Source organism: Leguminivora glycinivorella, chromosome 11 (assembly GCF_023078275.1).
Source record: "Leguminivora glycinivorella isolate SPB_JAAS2020 chromosome 11, LegGlyc_1.1, whole genome shotgun sequence".
Taxonomy (NCBI): domain Eukaryota; kingdom Metazoa; phylum Arthropoda; class Insecta; order Lepidoptera; family Tortricidae; genus Leguminivora; species Leguminivora glycinivorella.
In genome coordinates, this window is record NC_062981.1 from 1,075,247 (window position 1) to 1,100,968 (window position 25,722).

The 25,722-nt window shown below is 43.0% G+C and overlaps 2 protein-coding genes across 4 annotated transcripts in view; one reads left to right on the top strand and one right to left on the bottom strand.

Moving 5' to 3' along the window:
• Positions 1-7,560, top strand: part of LOC125230996 (stimulator of interferon genes protein-like) — a 29,716-nt gene extending 22,156 nt beyond the window's left edge. For both annotated transcript variants that reach the window (XM_048136320.1, XM_048136319.1), the window contains exons 8-9: positions 465-578; positions 5,885-7,560. In XM_048136320.1, the coding sequence (XP_047992277.1) occupies positions 465-578; positions 5,885-5,976 (206 nt within the window). In that variant the 3' untranslated portion in view covers positions 5,977-7,560. The remainder of the gene's footprint in view (positions 1-464; positions 579-5,884) is intronic.
• Positions 7,561-12,732: 5,172 nt separating this feature from the next.
• On the bottom strand, positions 12,733-21,801 carry LOC125230921. Of its 2 annotated transcripts, XM_048136202.1 has the most exons (3): positions 21,467-21,801; positions 21,155-21,328; positions 12,733-12,999 (listed from the first exon to the last, which is right to left on the bottom strand). In XM_048136202.1, exons 1-3 carry the CDS (start codon positions 21,645-21,647, stop codon positions 12,809-12,811), a joined length of 546 nt encoding a protein of 181 aa, XP_047992159.1. In that variant the 5' UTR covers positions 21,648-21,801; the 3' UTR covers positions 12,733-12,808. The 2 variants fall into 2 exon arrangements, with proteins under 2 accessions (XP_047992159.1, XP_047992158.1); XM_048136201.1 differs by having other exon boundaries at positions 21,155-21,801.
• Positions 21,802-25,722: the final 3,921 nt, after the last annotated feature.

The following is a 25,722-nucleotide window of genomic DNA, read 5'->3' on the forward strand; positions in this document are numbered from 1 at the left end:
CTTTGCTTAGTTTGGGGCTAAGTTGATCTGTGTAAGGTGTCGCCAATATGTATTTATTTATAACTATTATAGTGTGGCGAACGGGGATTACAAAGAATCAGCTAAAAGAATAATTGGACAACACCAGTTTACGAATAGACTTGCTGTTCCTTTCTTGCACAAAGTGTTTTAACGACTATTTATTTATTTATTTAAAGTTTATTGCACAAAAGAACAACTTAATGTACAAAAGGCGAACTTAATGCCATGACTGCCATGAGGCATTCTCTACCAGTCAACCTTTGGGCAAAGCAGAGAAGATTGTAGGCGGTGCATTAAGAGACCAATTTTGAAATCTTAGATATATAATATATTAACGTACATACGATTACATACTATTTTTACATAAATAACGATAGGTTATATAATACATAGGTACTCATATATACTATAAATTATATATATATACTATGGTATTATTTCAGGTCTAGCGGACGCAGATGGCGCCGAGATAACCGAAGAGTTCTGCGCCACTCTGCCCACCATAGTAGCCAATAGCCCGGAACTGCGAGGCAGGGTCGAGATGATCTACTTCGACGGTCAGTGAACAAAACTAACTATTGCTCAATGATTTAAGGCTGCTTTCAAAAAAAACGTCAAAAGAATGTAAAATTGATAGTTTTAGTCGGTGAAATACTACACTTTCCGTTATCCAATAGATTTATTTAAATCAAGTTCCAGTTAGAGCATCTTATGATCTTGATTTTTATAAGACTGGATTTTTGAAAACTAACTCACTAAATTAATTATGAATTTTTCTCTAATGCACGTTTAGAAAAACGCACGTATAGAGCTGAATCAGTCGATCTTATTTGTAAAATTTGGACAATTTTGAATATTAAAACGGGTAAATTTATAATTCGTATATCCTGTACCACAATCATTTCAGACTAGATTTTTATTTTAAGTTTTTGAAAAAGAGTAAACTAGCCTAAGGCGAATTCAATTTTTTTCAGAAATTACCTAAAATTAAGTGACAATTTCTTTGAAAATCTACATCACATCGAAGTAAGTTTTGTACTAAATTAATCTGCAACGTTTACTTAAATTGCTGTTATGCCTTAGTGATTATAAATTTCTATTATTGATTTTTGCCAATTTTTTGAAAACGAGCCTTCACCGGTACAATTATTACCACTTTTGGACATTTTCTCATATTTTGTTAGACCAAGTAGAAAAAGTCCTATAATGTGATATATATTTATAAACTACTCGCAAAGCCCTTTAATTTGATACCACACACGGTATGATCGAGCGTTCGGTTGCGATTTCACTATTTTTAACACGAAAGCCCTCTTAAAGTGAATTTCGGCCACCAAAGGAATATGCATGTTTTTTTTTAATCATCATGATCATCATATCAGCCCTTTATCGCCCACTGCTGAGCATAGGCCTCTCTTCTAGTACGCCACTTGTCCCGGTCCTGGGCTAGTCTTATCCAGTTTTTATACGATTCTACTAGTTATTACATTACTGAAAATAAATGTAACACATCCAAATTATAAACTAAGAAACTAAAAAAAAAAAAAGAACTACTATCATTTACGGGCAATTTAAGCGCGGCCATTTTGGCTCGCTCGATCGAGCGAAATGTGACGTCACACGTCTGGCCGTACACACGAGTGGGAGCGAGAAAAGAATAACTCTTTCTCGCTCCCACTTACAGACGTCAAGTGTATCATGACGTCACGTTGCGTTTTGAGAATTTGTGTGGGAATTTTAATAAGCTACTTTCTGAAAATTAAATTTCACTATTAAAATAAATTTCCAAAGTGTTTTGTAAACGTATGTTTTTTTAGCAATAAAGATTACAAATTAAATTATTTTGGATATTTTGGAGTTATGTGCATATTCCCTATTGAAAGGCCACCTGTCCCGATCTGCCTCCTGCCAGTCACTGACGACGCTGACGCAGATCCGCCGCCATACTCCCAACTCAGCGATACCTGGCTCGATCCGATCTCTTCATACTAACCTTTTATTTTTTTTATTTTATTTTATTTATTGAACATAGTGCAAGCTTACAGTCTGAACCAATACACCTACACATTAACAATACATGCAATATAATAAAAATAAAACATGCTTAGGTAAAATGTCGTATAAATGTCGAACAAGTCAAACTAATCAAATAAACAATTAAGAGGAAAAATAAAATGAGAAAATTTAAAACAATGTCAAAACAGATTACAGGTCAGTCAAATAAAAATTCATAAATTGTCTAGCAGTTTTGCATAAGTATGCTAAACGATCGGCAAACATGTCAACGTCAACGTGCTGAGTGAGCATCGCCTGGAGAAGCGTTAAAGCACGCGTGGTGGGCGCGTGCCTCGCGTAACACGTGCGAGCGGTCGGCCGCTGCAGCAGACACGGCCGGCGACGCGGTGCCACCGCCCCCTCCAAGTCGCGCGGCACACGCTTGGGAACTAATAACCCTATCTTTCCTAACACATCTGGGCTATCAACATGGTGGTGGATGATGGAGAGATAGTGTATCAGGAGCAGCAACTTCCTCCTCAAACCGAGGGTGTCTAGCCCAACCATCCCCGAGACAAAGATGGAAGGGTAGAGGTACGGGTAGTATCCATAAGCTTTCTTGTACAACCAGCGTGCAAATTTCCGTTGTGTTTTCTCAAGCATTAAGGAATACTTGGCTTCATACGGATCCCAGACAACCGCACCATACTCCAACTTACTGCGTACGTAAGCATTATAGAGAACCTTGGCCACTCCGACGTGAAATTGCTTGGATATTCTCATTACAAATCCTAAGGTTTTACTGGCCTGCCTGCTAATGCTAGTGATATGCGAATGGAAGTCAAATTTGCTATCCAACATTAAACCCAGGTCACGAATATCAGTGACTTTCTCCAAAGACGAGCCCGCTAGACTGTACTCAGTTTGGAGTGCGGAACGTTTACGTGTGAAAGTTATCGCCTTACACTTTTTGGCATTAAAGGGAAGTCTATTTCTCACGCTCCACCCAGCAGCAGCATCAATATCAGCTTGCAACGCCGCACTGTCACTACTATCACCAATGCCTAGGAGCAGCTTCAGGTCATCGGCGAAAAGAAGACATTTAGCTGCCCTAATTGTATCAGGCAAGTCATTTATCATAATAAGAAAAAGAGTGGGGCCAAGGGTACTGCCCTGACTTACACCAGACAGCGTACAGTAATCGCTAGACTCGAAGCCGCTCACCCTAACGTACTGTTGCCTACCGCACATATAACTAGCTAAGAAATCTAATAGCTTCGGCGTGAAGCCCACTAGCGCCAACTTGCCCAGCAATATGTCATTGTCGACCAGGTCGAAAGCTTTTCTAAAGTCGAAATAAGCTGCATCGACCTGGCGACCAACATCCATCTCCTTGCAGACATAGTCAGCAAGAGCAACAAGATTCGTGACAGTGGATCGCGACTTACGGAAGCCGTGCTGACTGGGGTGCAAGCGATCTGCCACCTGTACACTTATGTGGCGATTGAGCATGATTTCAAATATCTTGCCAAACACAGGCAGCACGGCTATAGGCCTAAAAGAGGTAATATCCGTATTGTTACCTTCCTTGGGAACTGGCGTCACCCTAGAAGTTTTCCAGCGATTTGGATAGACGGAACATCCGAGCGAAAGGTTAAATATATGCATTAGAGGCGTAACCAATGTGTCAGCACAATCTTTGGCTAGAAATACTGGGATACCGTCCGGCCCGCTAGATGAGCGGGGTTTAATTTTACGTATAGCCGCCCTTAAATCAGACTCAGAAACGAAGGGAATGGAGACAGTTCTCGAGTCACCGGAGACGTGTGCCACGCGCGCCGCGGCCGCCGCGTCCAGGTTCGGCCTATCTTGCTGGAACACGGAGCTGAAATAATTGGCGAAGGCATCCGCAGCATCCTGACCACTCACTTCTCTTCCATTAAAATAAAAAGACTCGTCACTGTGCTGTCGTTCCCTTTTTTTGTCTTTGACATAATCCCAGAACTTCCCCGGGCAACTAATAATATTACGTTGTACCTACATTATGAAGGTAAAGTTTATACGCATCATCAATCAAATACTTTACTTGTGTTCTGTAATATTTGAACATATGCCAATTGAAATCCTTGCCCTCTTGTCTGAAACGTTTCAAGTGAAAATATTTTAATTTAATATTGCGTATAATACTACTACTACTAATTTTACTACTACTACTACTAGATATACTATAATATCTGATCGTAATATATGTTATATCGTGGCCAACACGTTGGCCTTATTCGAATTAGTCCAGGTTTCTCGCGATGTTTTCCTTCGCCGAAAAGCGACTGGCAAATATCTGACATTTCGCACATAAGTTCCGAAAAACTCATTGGTACGAGCCGGGGTTCGAACCCAAGACTTCCGGATTAAAAGTCGCACGCTCTTACCGCTGGGCCATAGGTAAATATGTATTAAATTCAGGGATCGTTTTAGTGTTGTGTTCCTGCCGGTGAGTAAGGCTGCCAGAGCTCAACGAGGGTGCGGTGTGCTGATGACGGGAGGACTTACGGGACTAACTTGTTCCGTCTATTGTCCTTTGAGTCGTCGGCAACCCGAACCCTCCTTGGAACTTGTACACTCCTTTTTGCTGTGTACTTACTTAACACAGCAAAAGGGAATGTACAAGTTTCTAATGGGTGGCAACGCGCATGTGACACTGTTTGAGTTGCAGGCGTCCATAGGTTACGGTGACCGCTTTCCATCAGGCGGACCGTATACTTGTTTGCCACCGACGTAGTATAAAAAAAAATAGTATATAAAAAAAAAGAGTGGCGCGGACGGGTTCCCGCGGACGACAATACAAATTCATACAAATTGGCCGCGCGGTCGGTCCGTGTGACGATAGCCTTAATCACAGTATAATAAAAAGTACTCTCGTACAGTATGGCCACTCCCGATCCCCGCTGAAAACGCCGCCCACCCCCTCTCGGTTACCTCACAGTTACCGCCTGTCAAAAACGCGAACAGTCAACCTGTCATATCTCACTCATACAAGCATGGTACGCGTTCACCTACACGAGCTTAGTATGTGTGCTAGGAACGCGCCTCTTTCATATATTTGGCCGCCAGTGCCCGAGATGTGCCTTAATATTACTGTGATAATTCAATTTCAATTCAAAATATTTTTATTCATGTAGGCCTAGTTACAAGCTCTTATGAATAGTTCATTACATATATATTATGATCTTAATCTAACCTAATTATCAGAGCAATTTATTGTTGTAAATTATTGTTCATAATAATATTGAGTCTATAATATACAATTTCATATAAAAATAATCGTTAAACACATATATAGTAATATAGTAATGCCCGAGTGGTGACGGGTTAACAATGTCACCACTCTCTTTCTCCCCGCGGGTTGTAAGTCCACTGTGCTATATGGGATAATCTGTGGCTTAGAAAAGAGACCGGTAACCTGTCACTGCAATGTCACAATTTCGTTAATTGCTAACTGTGGCACTGAACTCGAGCAATTTCATGTGCTCTGTTTACACCTTATGGCGTGAGTATATTTATGTAGTTAAGAGATATAAATAAAGCATGTTTCAACATAGGCAAATGGGCGTGTCCAAACGAAAATCTCAGGTCAAGGTTGGTGACATGCCTCGTTCGAGGCAAGTTTACTAAGATTAACGACTTCGCACTGTATTTCCGTGCAAAATAATATCATGTATTAATCATTAATCTATACCGTCTAATAAGCCCAAAATTGCAATTTGATTCATGTAATTTGTAACGTTGTTCGTAGAGAATTTAAGGGTCCATTTCACTGAGATGTTGTATGTTATTAATTATAATGTGAGCAATTATTTTCTTATTTCAGATACGAATCCTGATGAAAACTTAGCCGAAGTTCTGCTGGCGAAGATTCGTGAAATTGAACCCGATTTCGAAAACATTACCAGGAACGAGTAACTGTATTATAAAAAAATTAAAAGTGGCCACATCTTAGTTTCGTCTCGTTTCCTCACACAAATTGATTTGAAAGAGGCATCACTGCAATGTTCCACTTTTGAATTTCCAGTCTTTTTTTGCTAGACTATAATTACTACATTTGTAAGGGCAACGACAACAATGACTGGTTTTTAAGACTGACAAGTGTTAGCCTAAGAAACATCATAACATATTGTGCCAAATGAAGATCAGTCAATAGATATGTGAAAAATATCAATTAGTTGTTAAGAATCGTCCTGAAAAAATCCGTGCCAATGATAATTATACGTTTAGTACGTACACGTAACAGGCAGACGGAATAAAAAAAAACATTTTAAGTTGTTGAAATATTTTTATTGATTTAGTATTTCATTGTGAAATTTTGGTTTGAAAATTTATTTTTTTTAAACAGATTTTGATATCCATGTAAAAGTTGAACGCTTTAATTTTTTGACATTAATTATGAAAAAATGTTTCGTTAATGAATGACAAATGATTGATTAGTGTTTAAGTATAAGTCATTGTACCAATTTTTTTGTACTTTTACATAGTGAACTGAGAAGAATCACGGTTTTTAAGTACAATATTTTTGAAGTAATTTATATTTGATAGGTTTTTGGAAAAGTGAATTTGAAATATTGTTATTAAGGTAAATCAGTAATTGTGATCACTTCGGCAAATTAGGAGGCCTACTTATTATTGTGTTAATCGCATGAGGCTCGTTGAACCATCTTTGACGTCACAAAGTTTGGCAGTGCCTTATAGTTATAGCAATTATTTTTATAAAAGGCTCAATAACATCTCATCGAAATACTTCAATCAATCAATCAATCAATCAATATTTATTTGCAAAAATGTAGTGTTACAGTGAGTTCTTAAGTGTAAGTATACAAAAAGTGCGTACATTCTACTTGAAGAAGCATGCAAATTTTACTTATAAGCTACTTAATTAAGCTATTCTAATAGCGTATGCTAAAAGTTATTTAACAGACCAAAAATTATAAGGATTTAAGTAACTGCTGCAAAATAATAAATTAATAATTAATACTCATTACATTAGACATTAAAAAAAATTACAAATTATTTACACATTGCATATTCTCACTTAGCTACAGAACGGGCTGCCTCGCGAGGCAACACTGTCGGAGATATGCCTCCCCCGAGGCAATATGTCAAAAATCACAAATGTTTTCAGCGCGAGGCTTGTAGAACACGGTATCGACATCGATTACGAAGTGGCGGTGTAAACACCCCCTTATAGTAGTCATGTTACCATCATGTTACTTTTATGGATAAGTCAGTTTTTCAAAGAATATTATGTAAGATTGGAAGTTTTAATAATTTCGGATTAAATCCGGCTAGTCTTTAAGATTGAAGTGGATTCGTCGAATTGAATTTGTTTTTTTTTCTTAAAACCTGACCAGGAATATACAGGGTGCTCGGTAATTAATGGACAACCTTTTAACCACCAAGAGGGCACCTTATCCTGATCCAGAAAATCGAAATTAAGGTTTAGTAAAAGTCGCCTGGTTTTCGAGATTTTCACACTTTAAAATTTTAATACTACCTAAAATTTTAAAAAGTGTGAAAATCTCGAAAACCAGGCGACTTTTACTAAACCTTAATGTCGATTTTCTGGACCAGTATAAGGTACCCTCTTGGTGGTTTAAAGGTTGTCCACTAATTACCGGGCACCCGGTATGACTATTGTCAGGAGGGCGCTGTTATTCTGCGGTATGAGGTGACAGTTCAGTTTAGTATGAAGAAAATAGTTCTAATGAAATTCCGCAAGATGGCGCGTAGTCATATATTTCTGGCCGGGCTTTACATACTAAGTTAAGATTCTATGCTCTCAGCTTAACTGACAATTACCTACATAAATAGAAATATCGCTATATTTGTATTTTTTTGGTGTAATCACAGAGAACCTCCTATACAGTACCAATATTGTAAATTTTGTGCGCGCTACAAATCACCAGTGCTTGGGGCGCGAGGAGCGGGAGGGGAATGTGTTTAGCGCGCTGCGATTGGTCGTTTCAAGGACGGCGGGCAGTCGCGCCAGATGAAAAGGGACAGAGGTATGACTGTCCCTCTATTGTCGCGTAAGTAGCCAGTGTAAGTTGACCTATGCCGGCTCTGAATAAATTATAAATATGACTTATTTGTGGAATGTAATGCCGTCTGTTTTTAAATTTGAGCTTCTTGTTACCTTTCCACACCATTTCACACTACAGGTGGACATCTTTAAGGCATCAAAATACCCTTTTACAATTTTTTTATTGCGAAAAACACGCGCTGCTTGCCGGTCGGTTACTTGGTCGCTACTGATCGGGCACGGCGAGCGCCCGCGCTTATATCATTGCAAATACTTGTAAGGCTGGTGACCGCGAGTCGTCTTGTAATGGATGTCTATAGGGGTTGGTCTGTGGGTGTAATTGGTAATGATAAGGGATCATCCATAAATTACGTCACACTAAAAATCGTGATTTTTGACCCCTCCCCCCTCCTTGTCACAGCTGGTCACATTTTTTAGACTCCCCCCTCCCTAGTGTGACGTCACATATTCGCTCATTTTTTTTTTTATGTTATTCAATTTTCAAATTGCTGTAGTTTAATTTTCTTTAGACACAGATATGTCTAATTTATTTTATGATATACGATAGACATTTTACAATACGAAATAAAACCAAAACAACTATCTACAGTAACAAGAGTATGTTTATAGAGTTAGTCTGAAATTTTGGAGTTTTCACAGAGTAGTTTAAAAAAACCTAAAAACGACGAATCAAATTTTGTCCAAGACATAAGAATGTTCTAAATGGCCTAGACTATCGCCTACTTTTGGATTTTCATCCGGTTACCGAACATTCTGTATTTGTACTCGTATATATATATGTTTATGAGGTTTTCATAAAGAAAGTTTATGGTTCGTGTTTATGATAGATTTTGAAATGTGACGTCACGAAATTTAGGACCCCTCCCTCCCCCTTGTCACACATTGTCACACTTCGTCGACCCCCTCCCTCCCCCTTAACGTGTGACGTAATTTATGGATGATCCCTAATAGGTAGGTATATTATTTCGGGTGCTAAAAAAATTACCAATTGTTATGTCAGTTGAGTTTCTTGAAATTTTGATGATGTTTTCCAAATATATTTTTTGTATAGTACCTTGGTGAGTGTACTTAGAGTACTAAAAGCATTTATTGATTAAATATGATTCATAGTTTACTTTAAAATACGTTTTCTATTTACCCTACCCACCCTATCCCTGAGCCGAGGAAGTTGTCAACAATTCACTAACTCTCAGTTGCTCTCAGAGACTAACACAAAAAACCAAAGATTTGTATAGCCTATACACCGTGTTTCACTTAACACTAAAAACCTGAAAACCGTTTGTTCAGAATCGAGAGTAGAATCGATTGAGCTATATCTTAATGGGGGTAATATTTTTGTTTGAATTAGTATTATTAGTTTCTTTTTATGTGCCTATTCTATTGTATTCGTAATACAACATTGTGTATATCGCATTGATAGAGGTTGTTTACCTTCTTCAGTATTTGGGGGTATTAATACTGGCTGGTTACTTGGACGATTATTTTTTCCGCTACGAGTTTGACGTTGTTTGTCAGTTTAATCTTAATGTTTATCATAAGTCATAACAAATTGAATTCGTACCTAATGACAACCTTGTCATTTTGAAAATTGGGTTTAAATTTGCTTACTGCGATTACCTGTCCAATTTGAAGTTTACTGTGACAAAGCTTTAAAGTGTTTTACAGTGACATCTTAGCTGTCTATTGGTAAACCTTATGTCGTTGCAGTAACGTACACAAATAAATAGTTTTATGGTTTATAATGGTAGTTCTAATCCAGTTACAGTGGACGGGCAGCCCAAACACTACGTTGACGAGTACATCTACCTGGGCCAGTTAGTCTCTTTCAGCAACAGGCAAGACAAAGAAATTGAGCGCCGTGTCGAAAATGCCTGGAAGAGCTACTGGTCCATGAAAGAACTAATGAAGGGTAACCTTCCATTGTCACTGAAGCGAAAACTCGTCGACACGTGTATCCTGCCCGTCCTGACTTACGGTGCTCAAACGTGGTCACTTACAGAGAGTCAGAAGTCCAAATTGAAGGTTTGCCAACGGGCTATTGAGCGTAGTATTCTAGGTGTGAAGAGGACCGATCGTATCCGGAACACCACGTTGCGTTCAAAAACCCGTATTGCCGACGTCGGCGAGAGGACTGCCAGGCTCAAATGGGACTGGGCTGGTCACGTCTGCCGCATGCATCCTGACAGATGGGCTAGTGTAGCCACCAAGTGGATGCCACAAATAGACCGCGGACGTGGCAGGCCCAGAAGAAGATGGAGGGATGACCTAGACACCTTCCTCACCAACTGGCCGGAAGAGGCACTAAACCGGGAGTCATGGAGGTTAAGGGGAGAGGCCTTTGCCCAGCAGTGGGACACCATTATAGGCTACAAAAAAAAAGGTAGTTAGCAATTATTTTATTGAGTGTAGAGCTAATAAGTCAAGTAGATCTGTACAGAAAATTAAAAAAATAATTTAAAAAAAGTAACCATCAGATTAAAAGATGAATACTCTAGATGAGTTTAAAAAAATAAAAATCAGTTGGGGTGTCTGAGGTTTTGAGTGATACCGGAAACACGTTGTATAAGCAAGAGCGAACCACTAAGCTACTAACTAAAGTACTTGTAGAATAGCTCAGCCTGTGAAAATGTTCAGTATAAACCTCGTAATTTCATAGAAGTTTATAACATAACAACACCGACTCAGCTTGTGCTATAAAAATCGTTACGAATTTTTATTTTGCTTCTGCCGACATATTACCAAATACTATATAAACTCTTAGAGTTAATACATGCAGCTTCTGACGTTTCCCATACAATGGGCCGGCAACGATTTTAGCAGCGCCATCTAGCGGTACGAGTTGTTCAAAGTAATTTGTCAGACTTTTATTTTAGTAAATTAAAATAGAAAATGCGATTACTTGATCTACTTTAACATTTTTGGACGGAATAAAACAAAAAATAAGAATGTGTGACTTTTTTAATTTTATACTGTATGAAGTATGAACTATGAACTAAACTATTTTGATCAACTCATGCCGATAGTATCGCGTGTTGCCAACTTTGGCACCAAGCTGCACGTATTAACTTGTAGAGTTTACATAGTAACAAACAAACAAACAAACAATAATTTATTTGCAAAAAAGGGTATAGTTTACAGATCTTATACGAAGTAAACAGTCGTTGGTTTCACCTTTTTTAGCCGTGTACAAACAGCATGCAAATATGTGAAAACTGTGAAAGTGTCTTAAAATAGTAATTACACAAAGTTTATGACTAAAATGGACAACTTATCATTATATTATAATGAGACATTATACATTATATTTACAGTCGTTATCAATAAATACAACATTATATATACATTTCTACTCTGTATTATTTAAAAATTCTTTATTACTATAGAAGCACCGTTCAAGAAGCCAATTTCTTAAGGTTTTTCTGAATTCATTGCCTTCTAGTACTTTAATTTGAACTGGCAACTTGTTAAATATTACAATACTCATATTAAAAGCATTTATTTTATATATGTTTGACATACAACAATAGTACAAATATTTGATATTACTTTCTATTGATTTGCTGTCACTTGCTCTAGCTACGTGTAAAACAACCTTAATAATAATCATTAAATTGATCTGAAATATACATTGATTATTTTGAATCGATTGTAACTGAGTAGTGTATTAATCAGCGCTATTAAAAGTGTCTCAAATAACCTCCGGCCGAGTTGTCAAATGCCATTATTAAACTGTCAGTGTCACAAACGTCACTGTCAGTGGTTGAAAACAACACCGATCTCACGTGTTTTGGCTAAAACATGTTCTTAAATAGAGATTAATTACTGAAAAGTTACTGAAAATGGGTAAACGTAAATATAATGCGGATAGTGTAGAGGCGACTAAGAAAATTAAAACTTCGGAAGATGTTCCCGAAGAAGAGAATGTTAATGAAACTGCGGAACAACCTCAAAACGATTCTGAACACAAGAAAGCTGGTAATAAACAGCATGGGTTCGATGTGAAGCACTTTAGAAAGGAGCTGGCGTCAAAGACGGGACAAACTATGGGTAAGTAACTGAGAATTACTATTGAGTAACTTTATAGTATTATAGATTCAGATCACACCATTTGGAGCATCATGGATAGGTTATATTTGGGTCTTACTCTAACATTTAATAAAGGGTTCGTTTAGAATATAAAAAACAATTGCTTTTTATTAAGTCTTTACACACTTTCCAATTATAAAAAATGTGTGCGAAATATACATTGCACTAAATTAATAGAATATAATAATCCAAATTTGGGACCCACCTCTGTCCTAAAAAGGAGCCATAACTAGGGCTTCCAATACCGGGATCCCGGTATCTCGGGATCCCGGGATCCCGCCTTTTTTTGGGCACATTTCAATACCGGTATTTAATTTAGCAATACCGGGATCCCGGTATTTTTAGAAACTAACAAATTATGCCAAATGAACGTAAATTACTCATCAAAAACGTTAAATTTCTGCATCACGATGGCCACTACACGCGTAAATCTTGCTTCTTGCTCGCGTTTTTCGATTTGACACATTCTCTGTTCGGTGTTTTTGCAATATTTGAATGAAAATGATAGTTTTTTCGATGAAATTACCTTGTATTGTATTGTATTGTAGAACGGGCGATTTTCCGCAACTCGACGTCTAGCGCCTATTTTGCGTGATAAGAGGGAGGGGTTGGCTAGTCCTGCCATCCCAACTCCTCGAGAAATCCTACCAGACCCTTGATGTTGAGTAGGACCTCGGGGAGGTCTCTCGGAGATCCGAGATATTTTGCCCTGTATGGAGCCACCCCGATGCACTCCAGCACCACGTGAGCAGCTGTTTCCTCTGTCTCCATGCACCCTCGGCACAGGGGACTGTCCGTAGCACCTGTTATGAAAAGATGTTTGTTAAATAGTCCATGACCTGTTATGACACTGGTTACCATTCTCAGACGGACCTTCCCTAGTTGAAGGAGCGTTCTTGTGAGTTTTTCACTGATGCTGGGCATGGCCATTTTCGCTTGCCTGCATCCAGTCTGGTTTAGCCAGTGTGCTGTGTGTAGTTTCCCTGTATATGATAGTAGCATTGAGCGTACCTTGCTGAATGGTATCGGGAGAATTGGTTCTGGGCCAATGGCCCCCGCACTCGACCCCTGTCTGGCTAGCTCGTCTGCAGCATCATTACCTCGGGATCCGCTGTGTCCCTTGATCCATTGTAGGATGATCTCGTTTTTATGACTTACCTCCATTAGTCGTTTATGGCATTCGTGTATGAGTTTGGATGTAATTAAATGGCTCCTTAAAGCCATAAGGACTGCTCTACTGTCAGAGAGTATGCGGATGGAGGATCCTACTACCTTCCTTGCAGTTATAGCAGCTGCCGCGTTAATGATGCCCATGCACTCAGCTTGGAAGACCGAGTTGTGAGCTCCTAGCGGAGTGGTAATCGACATGTTCAGGTCTTCTGAGAAGGTCCCAGAGCCCGACCCGTTGTCCGTTTTCGACCCATCTGTGAAGATTCTAAGCTCCTTGGGATTGAGCCCCTCGTAGTTGTCGTCCTCGTATAATTGTATCTTGTACCTTTTATCGAAGATGACATGTTTTTGAATTCGATCCGTACCTGACCTGAGGATTGGGAATTCGTCGTATACTTTTTCCAGGCATTTTGTGTGAAGAACTCCTGTGTTAGACCAGATGTTGAGTGTATTTAACCTTACCGCTGATAAGCTTGCTTCCTGCTGTATGTGCAGGTATAGCGGTGGAAGGCCCAACATGACCTCCATGGCTGCCGTCGGAGTAGACTTCGTGCAGCCAGTGGTAGCCGCACATGCGAGCCTTTGGAGTCTTTGTAGTTTGTCTCGCACGTTGCCTAGGTTTGTTCTTGGCCACCAGACCAGAGCACCGTAGCAGAGCATTGGCCGGACTATCGTCTTGTAGAGCCAGAGCAGGGACCGGCCCGCTATCCCTTATACGGGGTTTTGTATGGGTATTTCGTTAGGCTTAACTTACCCTACCCTTTTGACGCGATACCCTTTCATTTTGCTTTTAAAGCCCTAACGAAAGCGCTTACCTAAAATAGCCCAATACCCTTTCAAAACCCTTATCATCGGCTCAGCCTAACGCCATAAGGGTGAGCCTTATATTGGGTTTTATTTGCTTTCCCTTATAGATCATATCGTGCGAGTTTAAATCCTGTACCTCGCTCATAAAGCACACATTACTCCGAACGAAATAACATACGATCGTTACGTATGGCGTCACTGTGTGTGATATTTGCGCGTTTCTGTTTAATGGAAACGGCTGTAGATAAAATAAGGTTCAATTTTCAATACCAAATACTTATAGTTATGATAGGCTCCTGCTTTGCTCGGGTGTAACACAGGCAAACGCTGCTTTTTAGGGTTCCGTAGTCAACTAGGAACCCTTATAGTTTCGCCATGTCTGTCTGTCCGTCCGTCCGTCAGCGGATAATCTCAGTAACCGTTAGCACTAGAAAGCTGAAATTTGGTCCCAATATCTATATCAAATCAATTACGCCAACAAAGTTCAAAAATAAAAAATGGCAAAAATGTTTTATTAGGGTACCCCCCCCCATGTAAAGTGGGGGCTGATTTTTTTTTCATTCCAACCACAACGTGTGATATATTGTTGGATAGGTATTTAAAAATGAATAAGGGTTTACTAAGATTGTTTTTTGATAATATTGATATTTTCGGAAATAATCGCTCCTAAAGGAAAAAAAAGTGCGTCCCCCCCTCTAACTTTTGAACCATAAGTTTAAAAAATATGAAAAAAATCACAAAACTAGAACTTTATAACGACTTTCTAGGAAAATTGTTTTGAACTTGATAGGTTCTGACCGTAGCCCGACACGCTCTTGGCCGGTTTTTTTTATCGGACTTGTCTTGATGAGTACCTGAAGTCTAGCTGATGCTGAACCCTGGCTGCACCTAGGAGAACTCGGGTTTAGTGTAACACAGGCAAACGCTGTTTTCGTCATCGGACTTGTCTTGATGAGTACTCGAGTGAGCAGTACCCGAAGTGCAGTTGATGCTGAACCCTGGCTGCACCTAGGGGAACTCGGGTTTAGTGTTACACAGGCAAACGCTGTTTTCGTCATCGGACTTGTCTTGATGAGTACTCGAGTGAGCAGTACCCAAAGCCCAGCTGATGCTGAACCCAGGCTGCACCTAGGGGAACTCTGGTTTAGTGTAACCCAGGCAAACGCTGTTTTCGTCATCGGACTTGTCTTGATGAGTACTCGAGCGAGCAGTACCCAAAGTCCAGCTGATGCTGAACTCTGGCTGCACCTATGGGAACTCGGGTTTAGTGTAACACAGGCAAACGCTGTTTTCGTCATCGGACTTGTCTTGATGAGTACTCGAGTAAGCAGTACCCGAAGTCCAGCTGATGCTGAACCCTGGCTGCATCTAGGAGAACTCGGGTTTAGTGTAACACAGGCAAACGCTGTTTTCGTCATCGGACTTGTCTTGATGAGTACTCGAGTGAGCAGTACCCAAAGTCCAGCTGATGCAGAACCCTGGCTGCACCTATGGGAACTCGGGTTTAGTGTAACACAGGCAAAAGCTGTTTTCGTCATCGGACTTGTCTTGATGAGTACTCGAGTGAGCAGTACCCGAAGTGCAGTTGATGCTGAACCCTGGCTGTACCTAGGGGAACTCGGGTTTAGTGTTACACAGGCAAACGCTGTTTTCGTCATCGGACTTGTCTTGATGAGTACTCGAGTGAGCAGTACCCGAAATCCAGCTGATGCTAAACCCTGGCTGCAGCTAGGGGAACTCGGGTTTAGTGTAACCCAGGCAAACGCTGTTTTCGTCATCGGACTTGTCTTGATGAGTACTCGAGCAAGCAGTACCCAAAGTCCAGCTGATGCTGAACTCTGGCTGCACCTAGTTGAACTCGGGTTTAGTGTAACACAACACAGGCAAACGCTGTTTTCGTCATCGGACTTGTCTTGATGAGTACTCGAGCAAGCAGTACCCAAAGTCCAGCTGATGCTGAACTCTGGCTGCACCTAAGGGAACTCGGGTTTAGTGTAACACAGGCAAACGCTGTTTTCGTTATCGGACTTTTCTTGATGAGTACTCAAGTGAGCAGTACCTGAAGTCCAGCTGATGCTGAACCCTGACTGCATCTAGAGGAACTCGGGTTTAGTGTAACACAGGCAAACGCTGTTTTCGTCATCGGACTTGTCTTGATGAGTACTCGAGTGAGCAGTACCCAAAGTCCAGCTGATGCTGAACTCTGGCTGCACCTAGTTGAACTCGGGTTTAGTGTAACACAACACAGGCAAACGCTGTTTTCGTCATCGGACTTGTCTTGAGTACTCGAGTGAGCAGTACCCAGTACCCAAAGTCCAGCCGATGCTGAACTCTGTTTGCACCTAGGGGAACTCGGGCTTAGTGTAACACAGGCAAACGCTGTTTTCGTCATCGGACTTGTCTTAATGAGTATTTGGGTGAGCTGTACCCAAGATAGAGCTGATGCTGAAACCTAGCTGTACCTAGGGGAACTCGGGTTTGGTGTAACATAGGCAAACGCTGTTTGCGTCATCGGACATGTCTTGACGAGGACTTGGGTGCGCAGTAGCGCAAGACAGCGCTGTAGCTGAGCCCTGGCGGTATCTAGGGCAACTCTGGTTTCGGTACATTATAATATAGAAATATTTCATGCAATCTCAAGTTAGGCATAAAAACATAATATTAATTGAACAAAAATCTTACCAGAAGTGAATATTAACATCAAGTAGTTAGAACACATTTATTAATTTGCCATACATGAAACACTTTATTTGTGTCTAAAAAAATACGTATGTATATCCATTTGAATATCAAAATTAAGTACAGTCGATTTCACTAATAGTAACACAGGGAATAAAGAGAATACTGGAGTTCCAAGCGTCCATAGACTACGGTAACTACTTACTATCAGACGCGCTGTATGCTTGATTTCCACCAGAAAAGTATTTCTGTTTCAAACGATCTTCATAGAATTCACAACAATCAACAGAAATAGTTTGACAGATTCTATGGTACTACTCAACTCAACCAAGTACCAGGCATAAAGACGAGTCTCAGATATTTCACGATGACGAAAACAGCGTTTGCCTTTGTTACACCAAACCCGCGTTCCCTTAGGAATAGCCAGGGTTCAGCATCAGCTCTACCTTGGTTACTGCTCACACAAGTACTCATCAAGACAAGTCCGATGACGAAAACAGCGCTTGCCTATGTTACTCCAAACCCGCGTTCCCCTGGGAAAAGCCAGGGTTCAGCATCAGCTCTCTACTTTGGTTACTGCTCACTCAAGTACTCATCAAGACAAGTCCGATGACGAAAACAGCGCTTGCCTATGTTACTCCAAACCCGCGTTCCCCTGGGAAAAGCCAGGGTTCAGCATCAGCTCTACCTTGGTTACTGCTCACTCAAGTACTCATCAAGACAAGTCCGATGACGAAAACAGCGTTTGCCTATGTTGCACGAAACCCGAGTTCCCTTAGGAATAGCCAGGGTTCAGCATCAGCTCTACCTTGGTTACTGCTCACTCAAGTACTCATCAATACAAATACGATGACGAAAACAGCGTTTGCCTATGTTGCACGAAACCCGAGTTCCCCTAGGAATAGCCAGGGTTCAGCATCAGCTCTGCCCTGGTTACTCCTCACTCAAGTACTCACCAAAACAAGTCCGATGACGAAAACAGCGCTTGCCTATGTTACTCCAAACCCGCGTTCCCCTAGGAATAGCCAGGGTTCAGGATCAGCTCTACCTTGGTTACTGCTCACACAAGTACTCATCAAGACAAGTCCGATGACGAAAACAGCGCTTGCCTATGTTACTCCAAACAGTCCAAACCCGCGTTCCCCTGGGAAAAGCCAGGGTTCAGCATTAGCTCTACCTTGGTTACTGCTCACTCAAGTACTCATCAATACAAGTCCGATGACGAAAACAGCGTTTGCCTATGTTGCACGAAACCCGAGTTCCCTTAGGAATAGCCAGGGTTCAGCATCAGCTCTACCTTGGTTACTGCTCACACAAGTACTCATCAAGACAAGTCCGATGACGAAAACAGCGCTTGCCTATGTTACTCCAAACCCGCGTTCCCCTGGGAAAAGCCAGGGTTCAGCATCAGCTCTACCTTGGTTACTGCTCACTCAAGTACTCATCAATACAAGTCCGATGACGAAAACAGCGTTTGCCTATGTTGCACGAAACCCGAGTTCCCCTAGAAATAGCCAGGGTTCAGCATCAGCTCTACCTTGGTTACTGCTCACTCAAGTACTCATCAAAACAAGTCCGATGACGAAAACAGCGCTTGCCTATGTTAAACCAAACCCGCGTTCCCCTGGGAAAAGCCAGGGTTCAGCATCAGCTCTATCTTAGGAACTGCTCACCCAATTAACTCATCAAGGCGAGTTGGATGACGAAAACGGCTTATTTTTATGTTGGCAATTAACGTTTTCAATGTGTAATGATAATGGTTAATTGTATTGATTTTCGGCCAACACTGTATGCATGTAAATATACATGTATATTTACATGCATACATACATATTTACATATTTATATATTTATATTCATACATACATACCTACATACATTCATACATACCTACATACATTCATACGTACGAACATACATACTGATCTATGGGCGACGATGATCATTTACCATCAGGCGATCCATCAGTCCCTTGTCTCCCAGTTCATTAAAAATAATTTCTTCTATCCAACGAAAACATGTTTCGTTGCAAAATTAAAAATGGGGCGCATAGTGCGGAGTGGCAACAGCGCAATTTCCTTCCGCCTCTTACACTAGCTTAGATTCATAATCCTGTCTCTTTCACGCAAGGCTCGACTACGCTTCAACAAAAGGGAAAGCCTTATAAATAGCGCTTAAAATAAGGGTAACCCTTATTAAAGGCTTGCAAGCCGTATCGGATAGCGGTAAGCCAATGCACAGGGCTAGCTTTATTGTTTTGCTAAGTTTTTTGTAAGGGCTAGTCAAATGAATGGGCTTGCAGTTCGAAAGGGAGAGTCTCTCGATTGGGTCGTCCTTACGTTAGGGATTCCCAATGAAAGGCTTGTAGCGCGGAAGGGGTTGTCCGGTCCCTGAGCCAGAGGGTGATTTTCGGGTTGAGTCCCCATCTCTTACCGATCATCCTTCTGCATTGCCAGAAGACGACTGCCGCCTTGTCTATTCGTTTGTTGATGTGGTTGTTCCAGCTGAGTTTGCTGTCGAGGGTTAGACCTAAGTACTTTACCTCTTCTGTTAGATTTAGCTCAGCTTGGAAGAGTTTTGGTTTGGTAAAGTTGCCAAGAGACCTTTTGTTAGTAAACATTACCATTTCTGTTTTAGTGGGGTTGACTGATAGGTCGAATTCTCGGCACCAGCGTTCCACAATTCGAAGCGCTGACTGAGTGAGATCGCAGACTGTACTGGCAAATTTACCTGATATTAAGATCGTCAGATCGTCTGCGTAACCTATTGTATAGAAGCGTTCCTCGTTCAGTTTGGTTATGAGGTTGTTGACCACTAGGTTCCATAGCAGCGGTGACAGGACTCCCCCTTGAGGGCATCCCCTGACCGCCTTTACTGCCTGTGGCTCCCCAGCATACCTTATAGTCCTTTTGTTTAGCATGTTCATGATCCACTGAATTAGTCCAGGTTCCACGCCGTGGCTTGCCAGGGCGTTCCCTATACTGTTGAAGTGGGTCTTGTCAAAGGCGCCCTCGATATCGATAAATGTGCCGAGACACATTTCCTTGTCATGGATCGCCCTTTCAATGCGGCTTACTACCATGTGTAACGCCGATTCTGTTGATTTACCTGAGCTGTATGCATGCTGATTGATGTGCATCGGTATGTTTTTAAGCGCTCTGTCCCTTAGGTCTCTGTCACACAGTTTCTCCAGGGCCTTTAACAGGAATGATGTGAGACTGATGGGTCTAAAGGATTTGGAAGCTGTGTAGTCATTCTTACCTGGTTTGGGTATGAATATTACCTTAACATCCCTCCATTTCTTGGGAACGTAACCCCAGGCTAGGCACGCCACCATAATGTTCTTCAGCTTGTCCTGGATGATTCCTAAACCCCACTGTAGGAGGGCTGGGAAGATGCCATCCGGACCGGCTGCTTTGAAGGGATGAAAGCTGTCAATGGCCCACCTTAGTTTTTCAGCGGTGACGATCCTATGAGCCATTTGCCAGTTGTTCTCTGATGTGATATGTTCTTCCTCCTCCTGCTGATCTTCGTCCGGTAGACTTACGCATCCCGGAAAATGGGTCTCCAGGAGTAGGCGTTTAGTCTCCGTAGGAGAGGATGTATATGTACCGTCGGGTTTCCGCAGTGAGCCTAGCTGAGTCGTGGATTTGCATGCTAAGGTTTTCCTTACCCGATTGGCGTGGTCTAGTGTTTCGATGCTGCTGCAGAAGTTCCTCCACGACAGGGATCTCCAGTACCGCAGTCTTTGTTTGTACCTGGCCTTGGTTTCGTAGTAGTTGTCCCAGTCCACCTCGGCCGTCGTGTTCATTGCCCTGTTGAAGAGCTTCCTGGTCTTTCGACGGAGTCTCTCTAGTTCGGGGCCCCACCAGTTGTTTCCGACTATAGCAGTTCTGGCTGGCGGGTTTAATGGGCATGCTTTTTGGTAGCTGTCTATAAGGGCGTCAGTCAAGACGTTTACCTGGTGTTCTATTTGGGCCGGTTCCCGAGGTTCGGCCGATAGACGGGACTTGTCCAGGTTTTCACTCAGGGTTGTCCTAAATGCTAACCTGTCCGTCTTTTTGGGGTTTCTGCGAGTTGCTGGAATGTCATCTGATACTTGTAGGTTGAAACGAATCCATCTGTGGTCTGAGCAAGAGGCCTCCGGAGAGACATGCCATTCCGTGATGAGTTCGCCTACCTCCTCTGAGGCGAGAGTCAAGTCAATGATTGTCCTGCATCGTCTGTTTACAAATGTTGGTTCAGCACCTATATTTTGAATGTTTAGATTGGTAGTCACGAGATATTCCACAAGTGTCTTACCTCTGTTGTTACTGGTCTCCATACCCCACAAAGGGTGATGCGCGTTAGAGTCGGCCCCGATGATGATTGCGAGGCCTGTTCTCTCGCAGTGGCTGACCAGTCGTTGTAGTTCGAGTGGCGGTGGCTCGTCCTCTCCGGGCATGTAAGCCGAGACGAGGACTAGGTCGCGACAGCCTGTTGGCATTGGAACTTGTAGTTTAATCGCGCACAGATCTCTGGAACAAAATTCAGTGAGCTGTTGTGCACAAATATTGTTTGTAGTTAGAATGCATGCCCTAGGGATGGCATGCATCGTGGAGTAATAGAGCTTACCTTTGGTGTTGGAGAGCCCTCGTATGTGTCCGCTGCCCGTCCAAGGTTCTTGCAGGAGGGCAACGGCTGTTGGCAAACCTTCCAGACAGCGTCTCAGTTGGGCCGTAGCGGCCACGCTGTGCTGGAGGTTTGCTTGGAGCACCTTAGTCGGTGTCCATGTTGACGGTGGTAGGGGCTTCATCCTGCATCTCCCCTCCCTCCTTCAACATGTCGGCCAACCCCGTCTCTATCCATGCCGTCAAGTCCTCGCCCTCGGGTGGTGCCTCGGCAGGTCCCTCACCAATGCCGAGGAGTTCATCCTCCGAGAGTTCGGTCGTCGTCAGCTTGGATGTCGACGGGGGCGTCCTTCTCCCCGGAGGCAGATGCAAACTGCACGGGGGTGGTGCCCATGGCCTGTTGGTCCGGGACCACTACGCTCGCGGTCCCTAGGGTAGTACCCTGCGGGGCGGGCGGTTGGTCCACATATTTACCCCCAGGACCCCTGAACTTGAGATAGATCGTGCCCATCCCACAGCTCAGGGCTCTGCCCCTTTCCATGAAGGCAGGGACGAGTTCCTCGGGGATTGTGAATGCGACAAACCACCCTTGGTCTTGTCGCAGTATCTCGATAATGGACCAAGAGGTAACCTTGGCCCACCCGTTCTGGTACTTAAGTCCAATAGCTGCCTCTTGGACGTTTTCCCAGGACGAGTTATCGATGTTAGGGATGAGGAGTCCGCACCTAACTCTCCTTGCCAACTCCGACTGGCGAACAGCCGTTAGGGTGAGATTTGGCAAGGTAAGGGACTTGATGTTGCGCTGTGCCCAGGCAGCCGAGTATTCGTCTCGCGCAAAGACCCTCAGCTGTCCTTCGGCGTAAGCGGGTTTGCCCTTAAAGCTAGGTGCCGCACCTTCATCCGTGTTTATCTTGGCATCCTCCACGATTGCCTTGTGAAAGGCGCGGAGGATGGCGTTTGATTGGTCGGCGGTGATCCTACCCGACTTAGCATCAGTTACGACGATCGTCAGGTCTGAAGCCGCCGCCTGTGCGTAGGATACGCCTGGCTGGTTGGGATTCACAAGCCGCTGCTTCTTGGGATCTCCTTGCGGGGAGAAGGACTCGTCCCGTGCCCTCTTAGCAGCAGCTCGTGAATGCTTGCCTGGCTTCTTTTTGTTTTTCCCTGTTGCCGGACCTGCTGGGGTGCTGGTTGACGTACCAGCCTTGGGGGGTTGGGAAGGTCCCTTCCCCTTAGGCGGATGTCTTCCAGAGGGCCCTTGCTGGTTCGGACCCGGTTTGGGTGCTGGCTTCTGAGAAGCCGATGCTCCCTCTCCGGGCGCAGGGTTGGGTGTGTTGGCCGGCTGTTGCTCTCGCGCTAGGCGCTCGGCAATCCGCTGGCGTTTGCTCTTCTTCTTCTTCTTAGTCACCTCACCTTGACGTTGAACAGGGGGAGGTGGCTTCGAAGAGGAAGAACTTCCGGGACCGGCTTGGCGAGGCTTCCCAGTATTGGGTCGCTTCTTGGACCTACGGTCCACAATCTGCCAGTCTTGGAAGATGTTTTGGCCGGTCTGCTCGCCAGATGAACTGGCTTGCGGACTGGCCAAGTTTGTGGCTTGGCCTACTGTCGCTGGGACAGACGGCTTCGCCTGTGTGGCCGTTCCATTAGCGATGAACGCCGCTGGACCAGCTTGGGGGTTTTTATTAATTGACCTGTTCTCCATGGTTCGAATTAATGTATCTTCATCCTCATCGGCTCCCACCCTACAAGGGCCCGCACCTCTGGGAACGCTTACTCACACATATAAAAGGTGCTTTCAGTCGCTAGGCTACCGATGAAGATATAGAAGTGTGAGGTTGGCTAGTTGCGCGACATCGGGAGTTTGTAAAGGTGTGACGAAAGGTCGTCCAGGTCAGACGCCCTCCCTCAGACTCACCCAAACGCTCCCTCAGCATGGCCTTTCACCACCACATCGGCAACCGAAGTCACCTCTGTGGCCCCCCCACTTCTAGCCGTGAGCCCACTTACGGTACCTCACATGACCATTTCCCGAACTATGGCTAGTAGTCCGGGCTACCGTTTCGCCCGAAATTAGGGCCGAAGCAGACGTGTTACCACGCGGGTTGGCAATGGCTCAATCCCCAGGATCCCGTCATCCTTGCTTACGGCGCTCGACTGTGCAGGTCCTAGCACAGGTGGGTGTGTATAGGTCGTCAGCAGTTAACCCACTCCTACTGACGACGCCCGCGTGGATGTTAGCCATCACTAGAAAGAAGCACGCATGCTAGTCGCTAGTGATGTTGCCCAGGGTGGACCAGGAGAGACTGACGGACCCTTGGGCAGGCCGGAGCCCACCCAAGCTTCCCCCAATCCCCCGCTCGAGGAGGTCATCACACTACCCCACCCCCAATTTCAATACCGGTATTTAATTTAGCAATACCGGGATCCCGGTATTTTTAGAAACTAACAAATTATGCCAAATGAACGTAAATTACTCATCAAAAACGTTAAATTTCTGCATCACGATGGCCACTACACGCGTAAATCTTGCTTCTTGCTCGCGTTTTTCGATTTGACACATTCTCTGTTCGGTGTTTTTGCAATATTTGAATGAAAATGATAGTTTTTTCGATGAAATTACCTTGATAAAGAATTAAAAATACGTGTCAAAAGCATTCATTGAGGAGGGTTTGCCGCGAACATTTTTTGACACATTTGTTGCACTTGTGAATTCGCACGTAAGTGTGACAGAGAAGCAACACGTCAAACTTGGTTGCAAGTGTTGCAACAGGCCACTGATCCTCTGTACACAAATCGCCTTGATGCATCTATATCATAGATATAACTTTTCAAAAAATTGGTTAATGCACACGAACTAACGTATACCGTAGCTACTCTATTTTTACTGTACAGTCAACCAATTTGAATACCAGGCCACTCTAGAACCCTGTCTCATTTACACCGTGTTCTATTTGCCATAGAAGTCACATTGACGTTTACTGTGCAAAGGTTCTACAGTGGCCTAGGATTCAAATTGGTTGATTGTACGTGTGCGTTAGTGTGTTGAACTCTAGCTCAAAAATTTGCCGTAACATTCCCTATAGTAACGAAATTGGGAACTCAGTACTCAACTATCAAAATGAAGAAAATTACTTTTCTTATCCGTAAATTAAGTGTTCCTGTTCCGTGAAGTAATCTTTTTGATTTTGATTATCATTTCCGCAATGTAATTTTTAATAATCTATGTCGGACAATTTAGCGCTCTTGGCTAATTGTTCAATGATTTGGCGGATTTATTTTATTAGTGCTTTAGCGCCTCTAGCGCTACGAATAACAAAAATACCACTAAATTGTACCGTAGATATTGATTACAATGTGTTTCCAAAAAAAAATCATCTCATGTTCTAATTTCAAAAGTCAATGATGAAACTATAGTGTGTGTAATCGAGAAATGTTCTTAATGCTTGTTATTTAAGAAAGTGATACTATAGTTAAATCTACAGTACAATTACACCATTAACACTGACTATAAATTCATCACAAATGCACACACACCATGAATGAGATACAGCTTCCTAGTATCATAGCCATACTAAAGAAAAAGTGACTGAGGTGGCTCGGGCATGTGTATCGAATGGAGCGGACTCGTTTGCCACGCTGCGCTGGTAGAGGTTGCAGATGCAAAGAGACCGGTCAGACGGCCAATGCTGCGCTTTAAAGATTGCGTGAAGCGTGACATTGTCATATTTGATATTCCATGCAACCAGTGGCAACGACTGGCCGAAGACCGAACCACGTGGCGCCGTGTTGTCCATGACGGTCAATCCAAGCACACCAATGCCTGGTTCTCCTCCTTGAATGATAAACGCATGAGGCGTCACAAGCAGGCCTCTAACCCCAGCCCATTTGGGGAGCATACACCTGCCGTGTGTGCGGACGAGGGATCCTCTCTCGAATTGGGCTATACAGCCACGAACGTAAGTGTCGCAAGGATGCTACTTGAATCGTCTGTTATAGATGCAAAGGCCTGTTATTATTAAAATGTAAAAGGTTCTATTCCGCACGACCTTAAAGAGATCGATTTGGCTGATTTGGCAGAAAACATGGTTTGCCATGACCGCGTCTTCTTGCAAAATGTCCGATCTGGCGGCGATATCTAACTTACAGAATCATCTGAGTAGAGATCTGGCGCTCTTTCCCGCTTGCTTTTATACTGCGTCCTCGGTCCCACTCATAACAAGAATAAAGAGCACAGGGCGTAGCCCTTTGAACTAATGTATA

Bases quoted from the DNA above. Each gene is read 5' to 3' on its own strand.
- LOC125230921 (XM_048136201.1), bottom strand. From the start codon at position 21,647: ATGAAGCCCCTACCACCGTCAACATGGACACCGACTAAGGTGCTCCAA. The intron at 13,000-21,154 runs GTAAGACACTTG...TTTTCATAACAG, and splicing joins GGAGACCAGTAACAACAGAG to GTGCTACGGACAGTCCCCTG.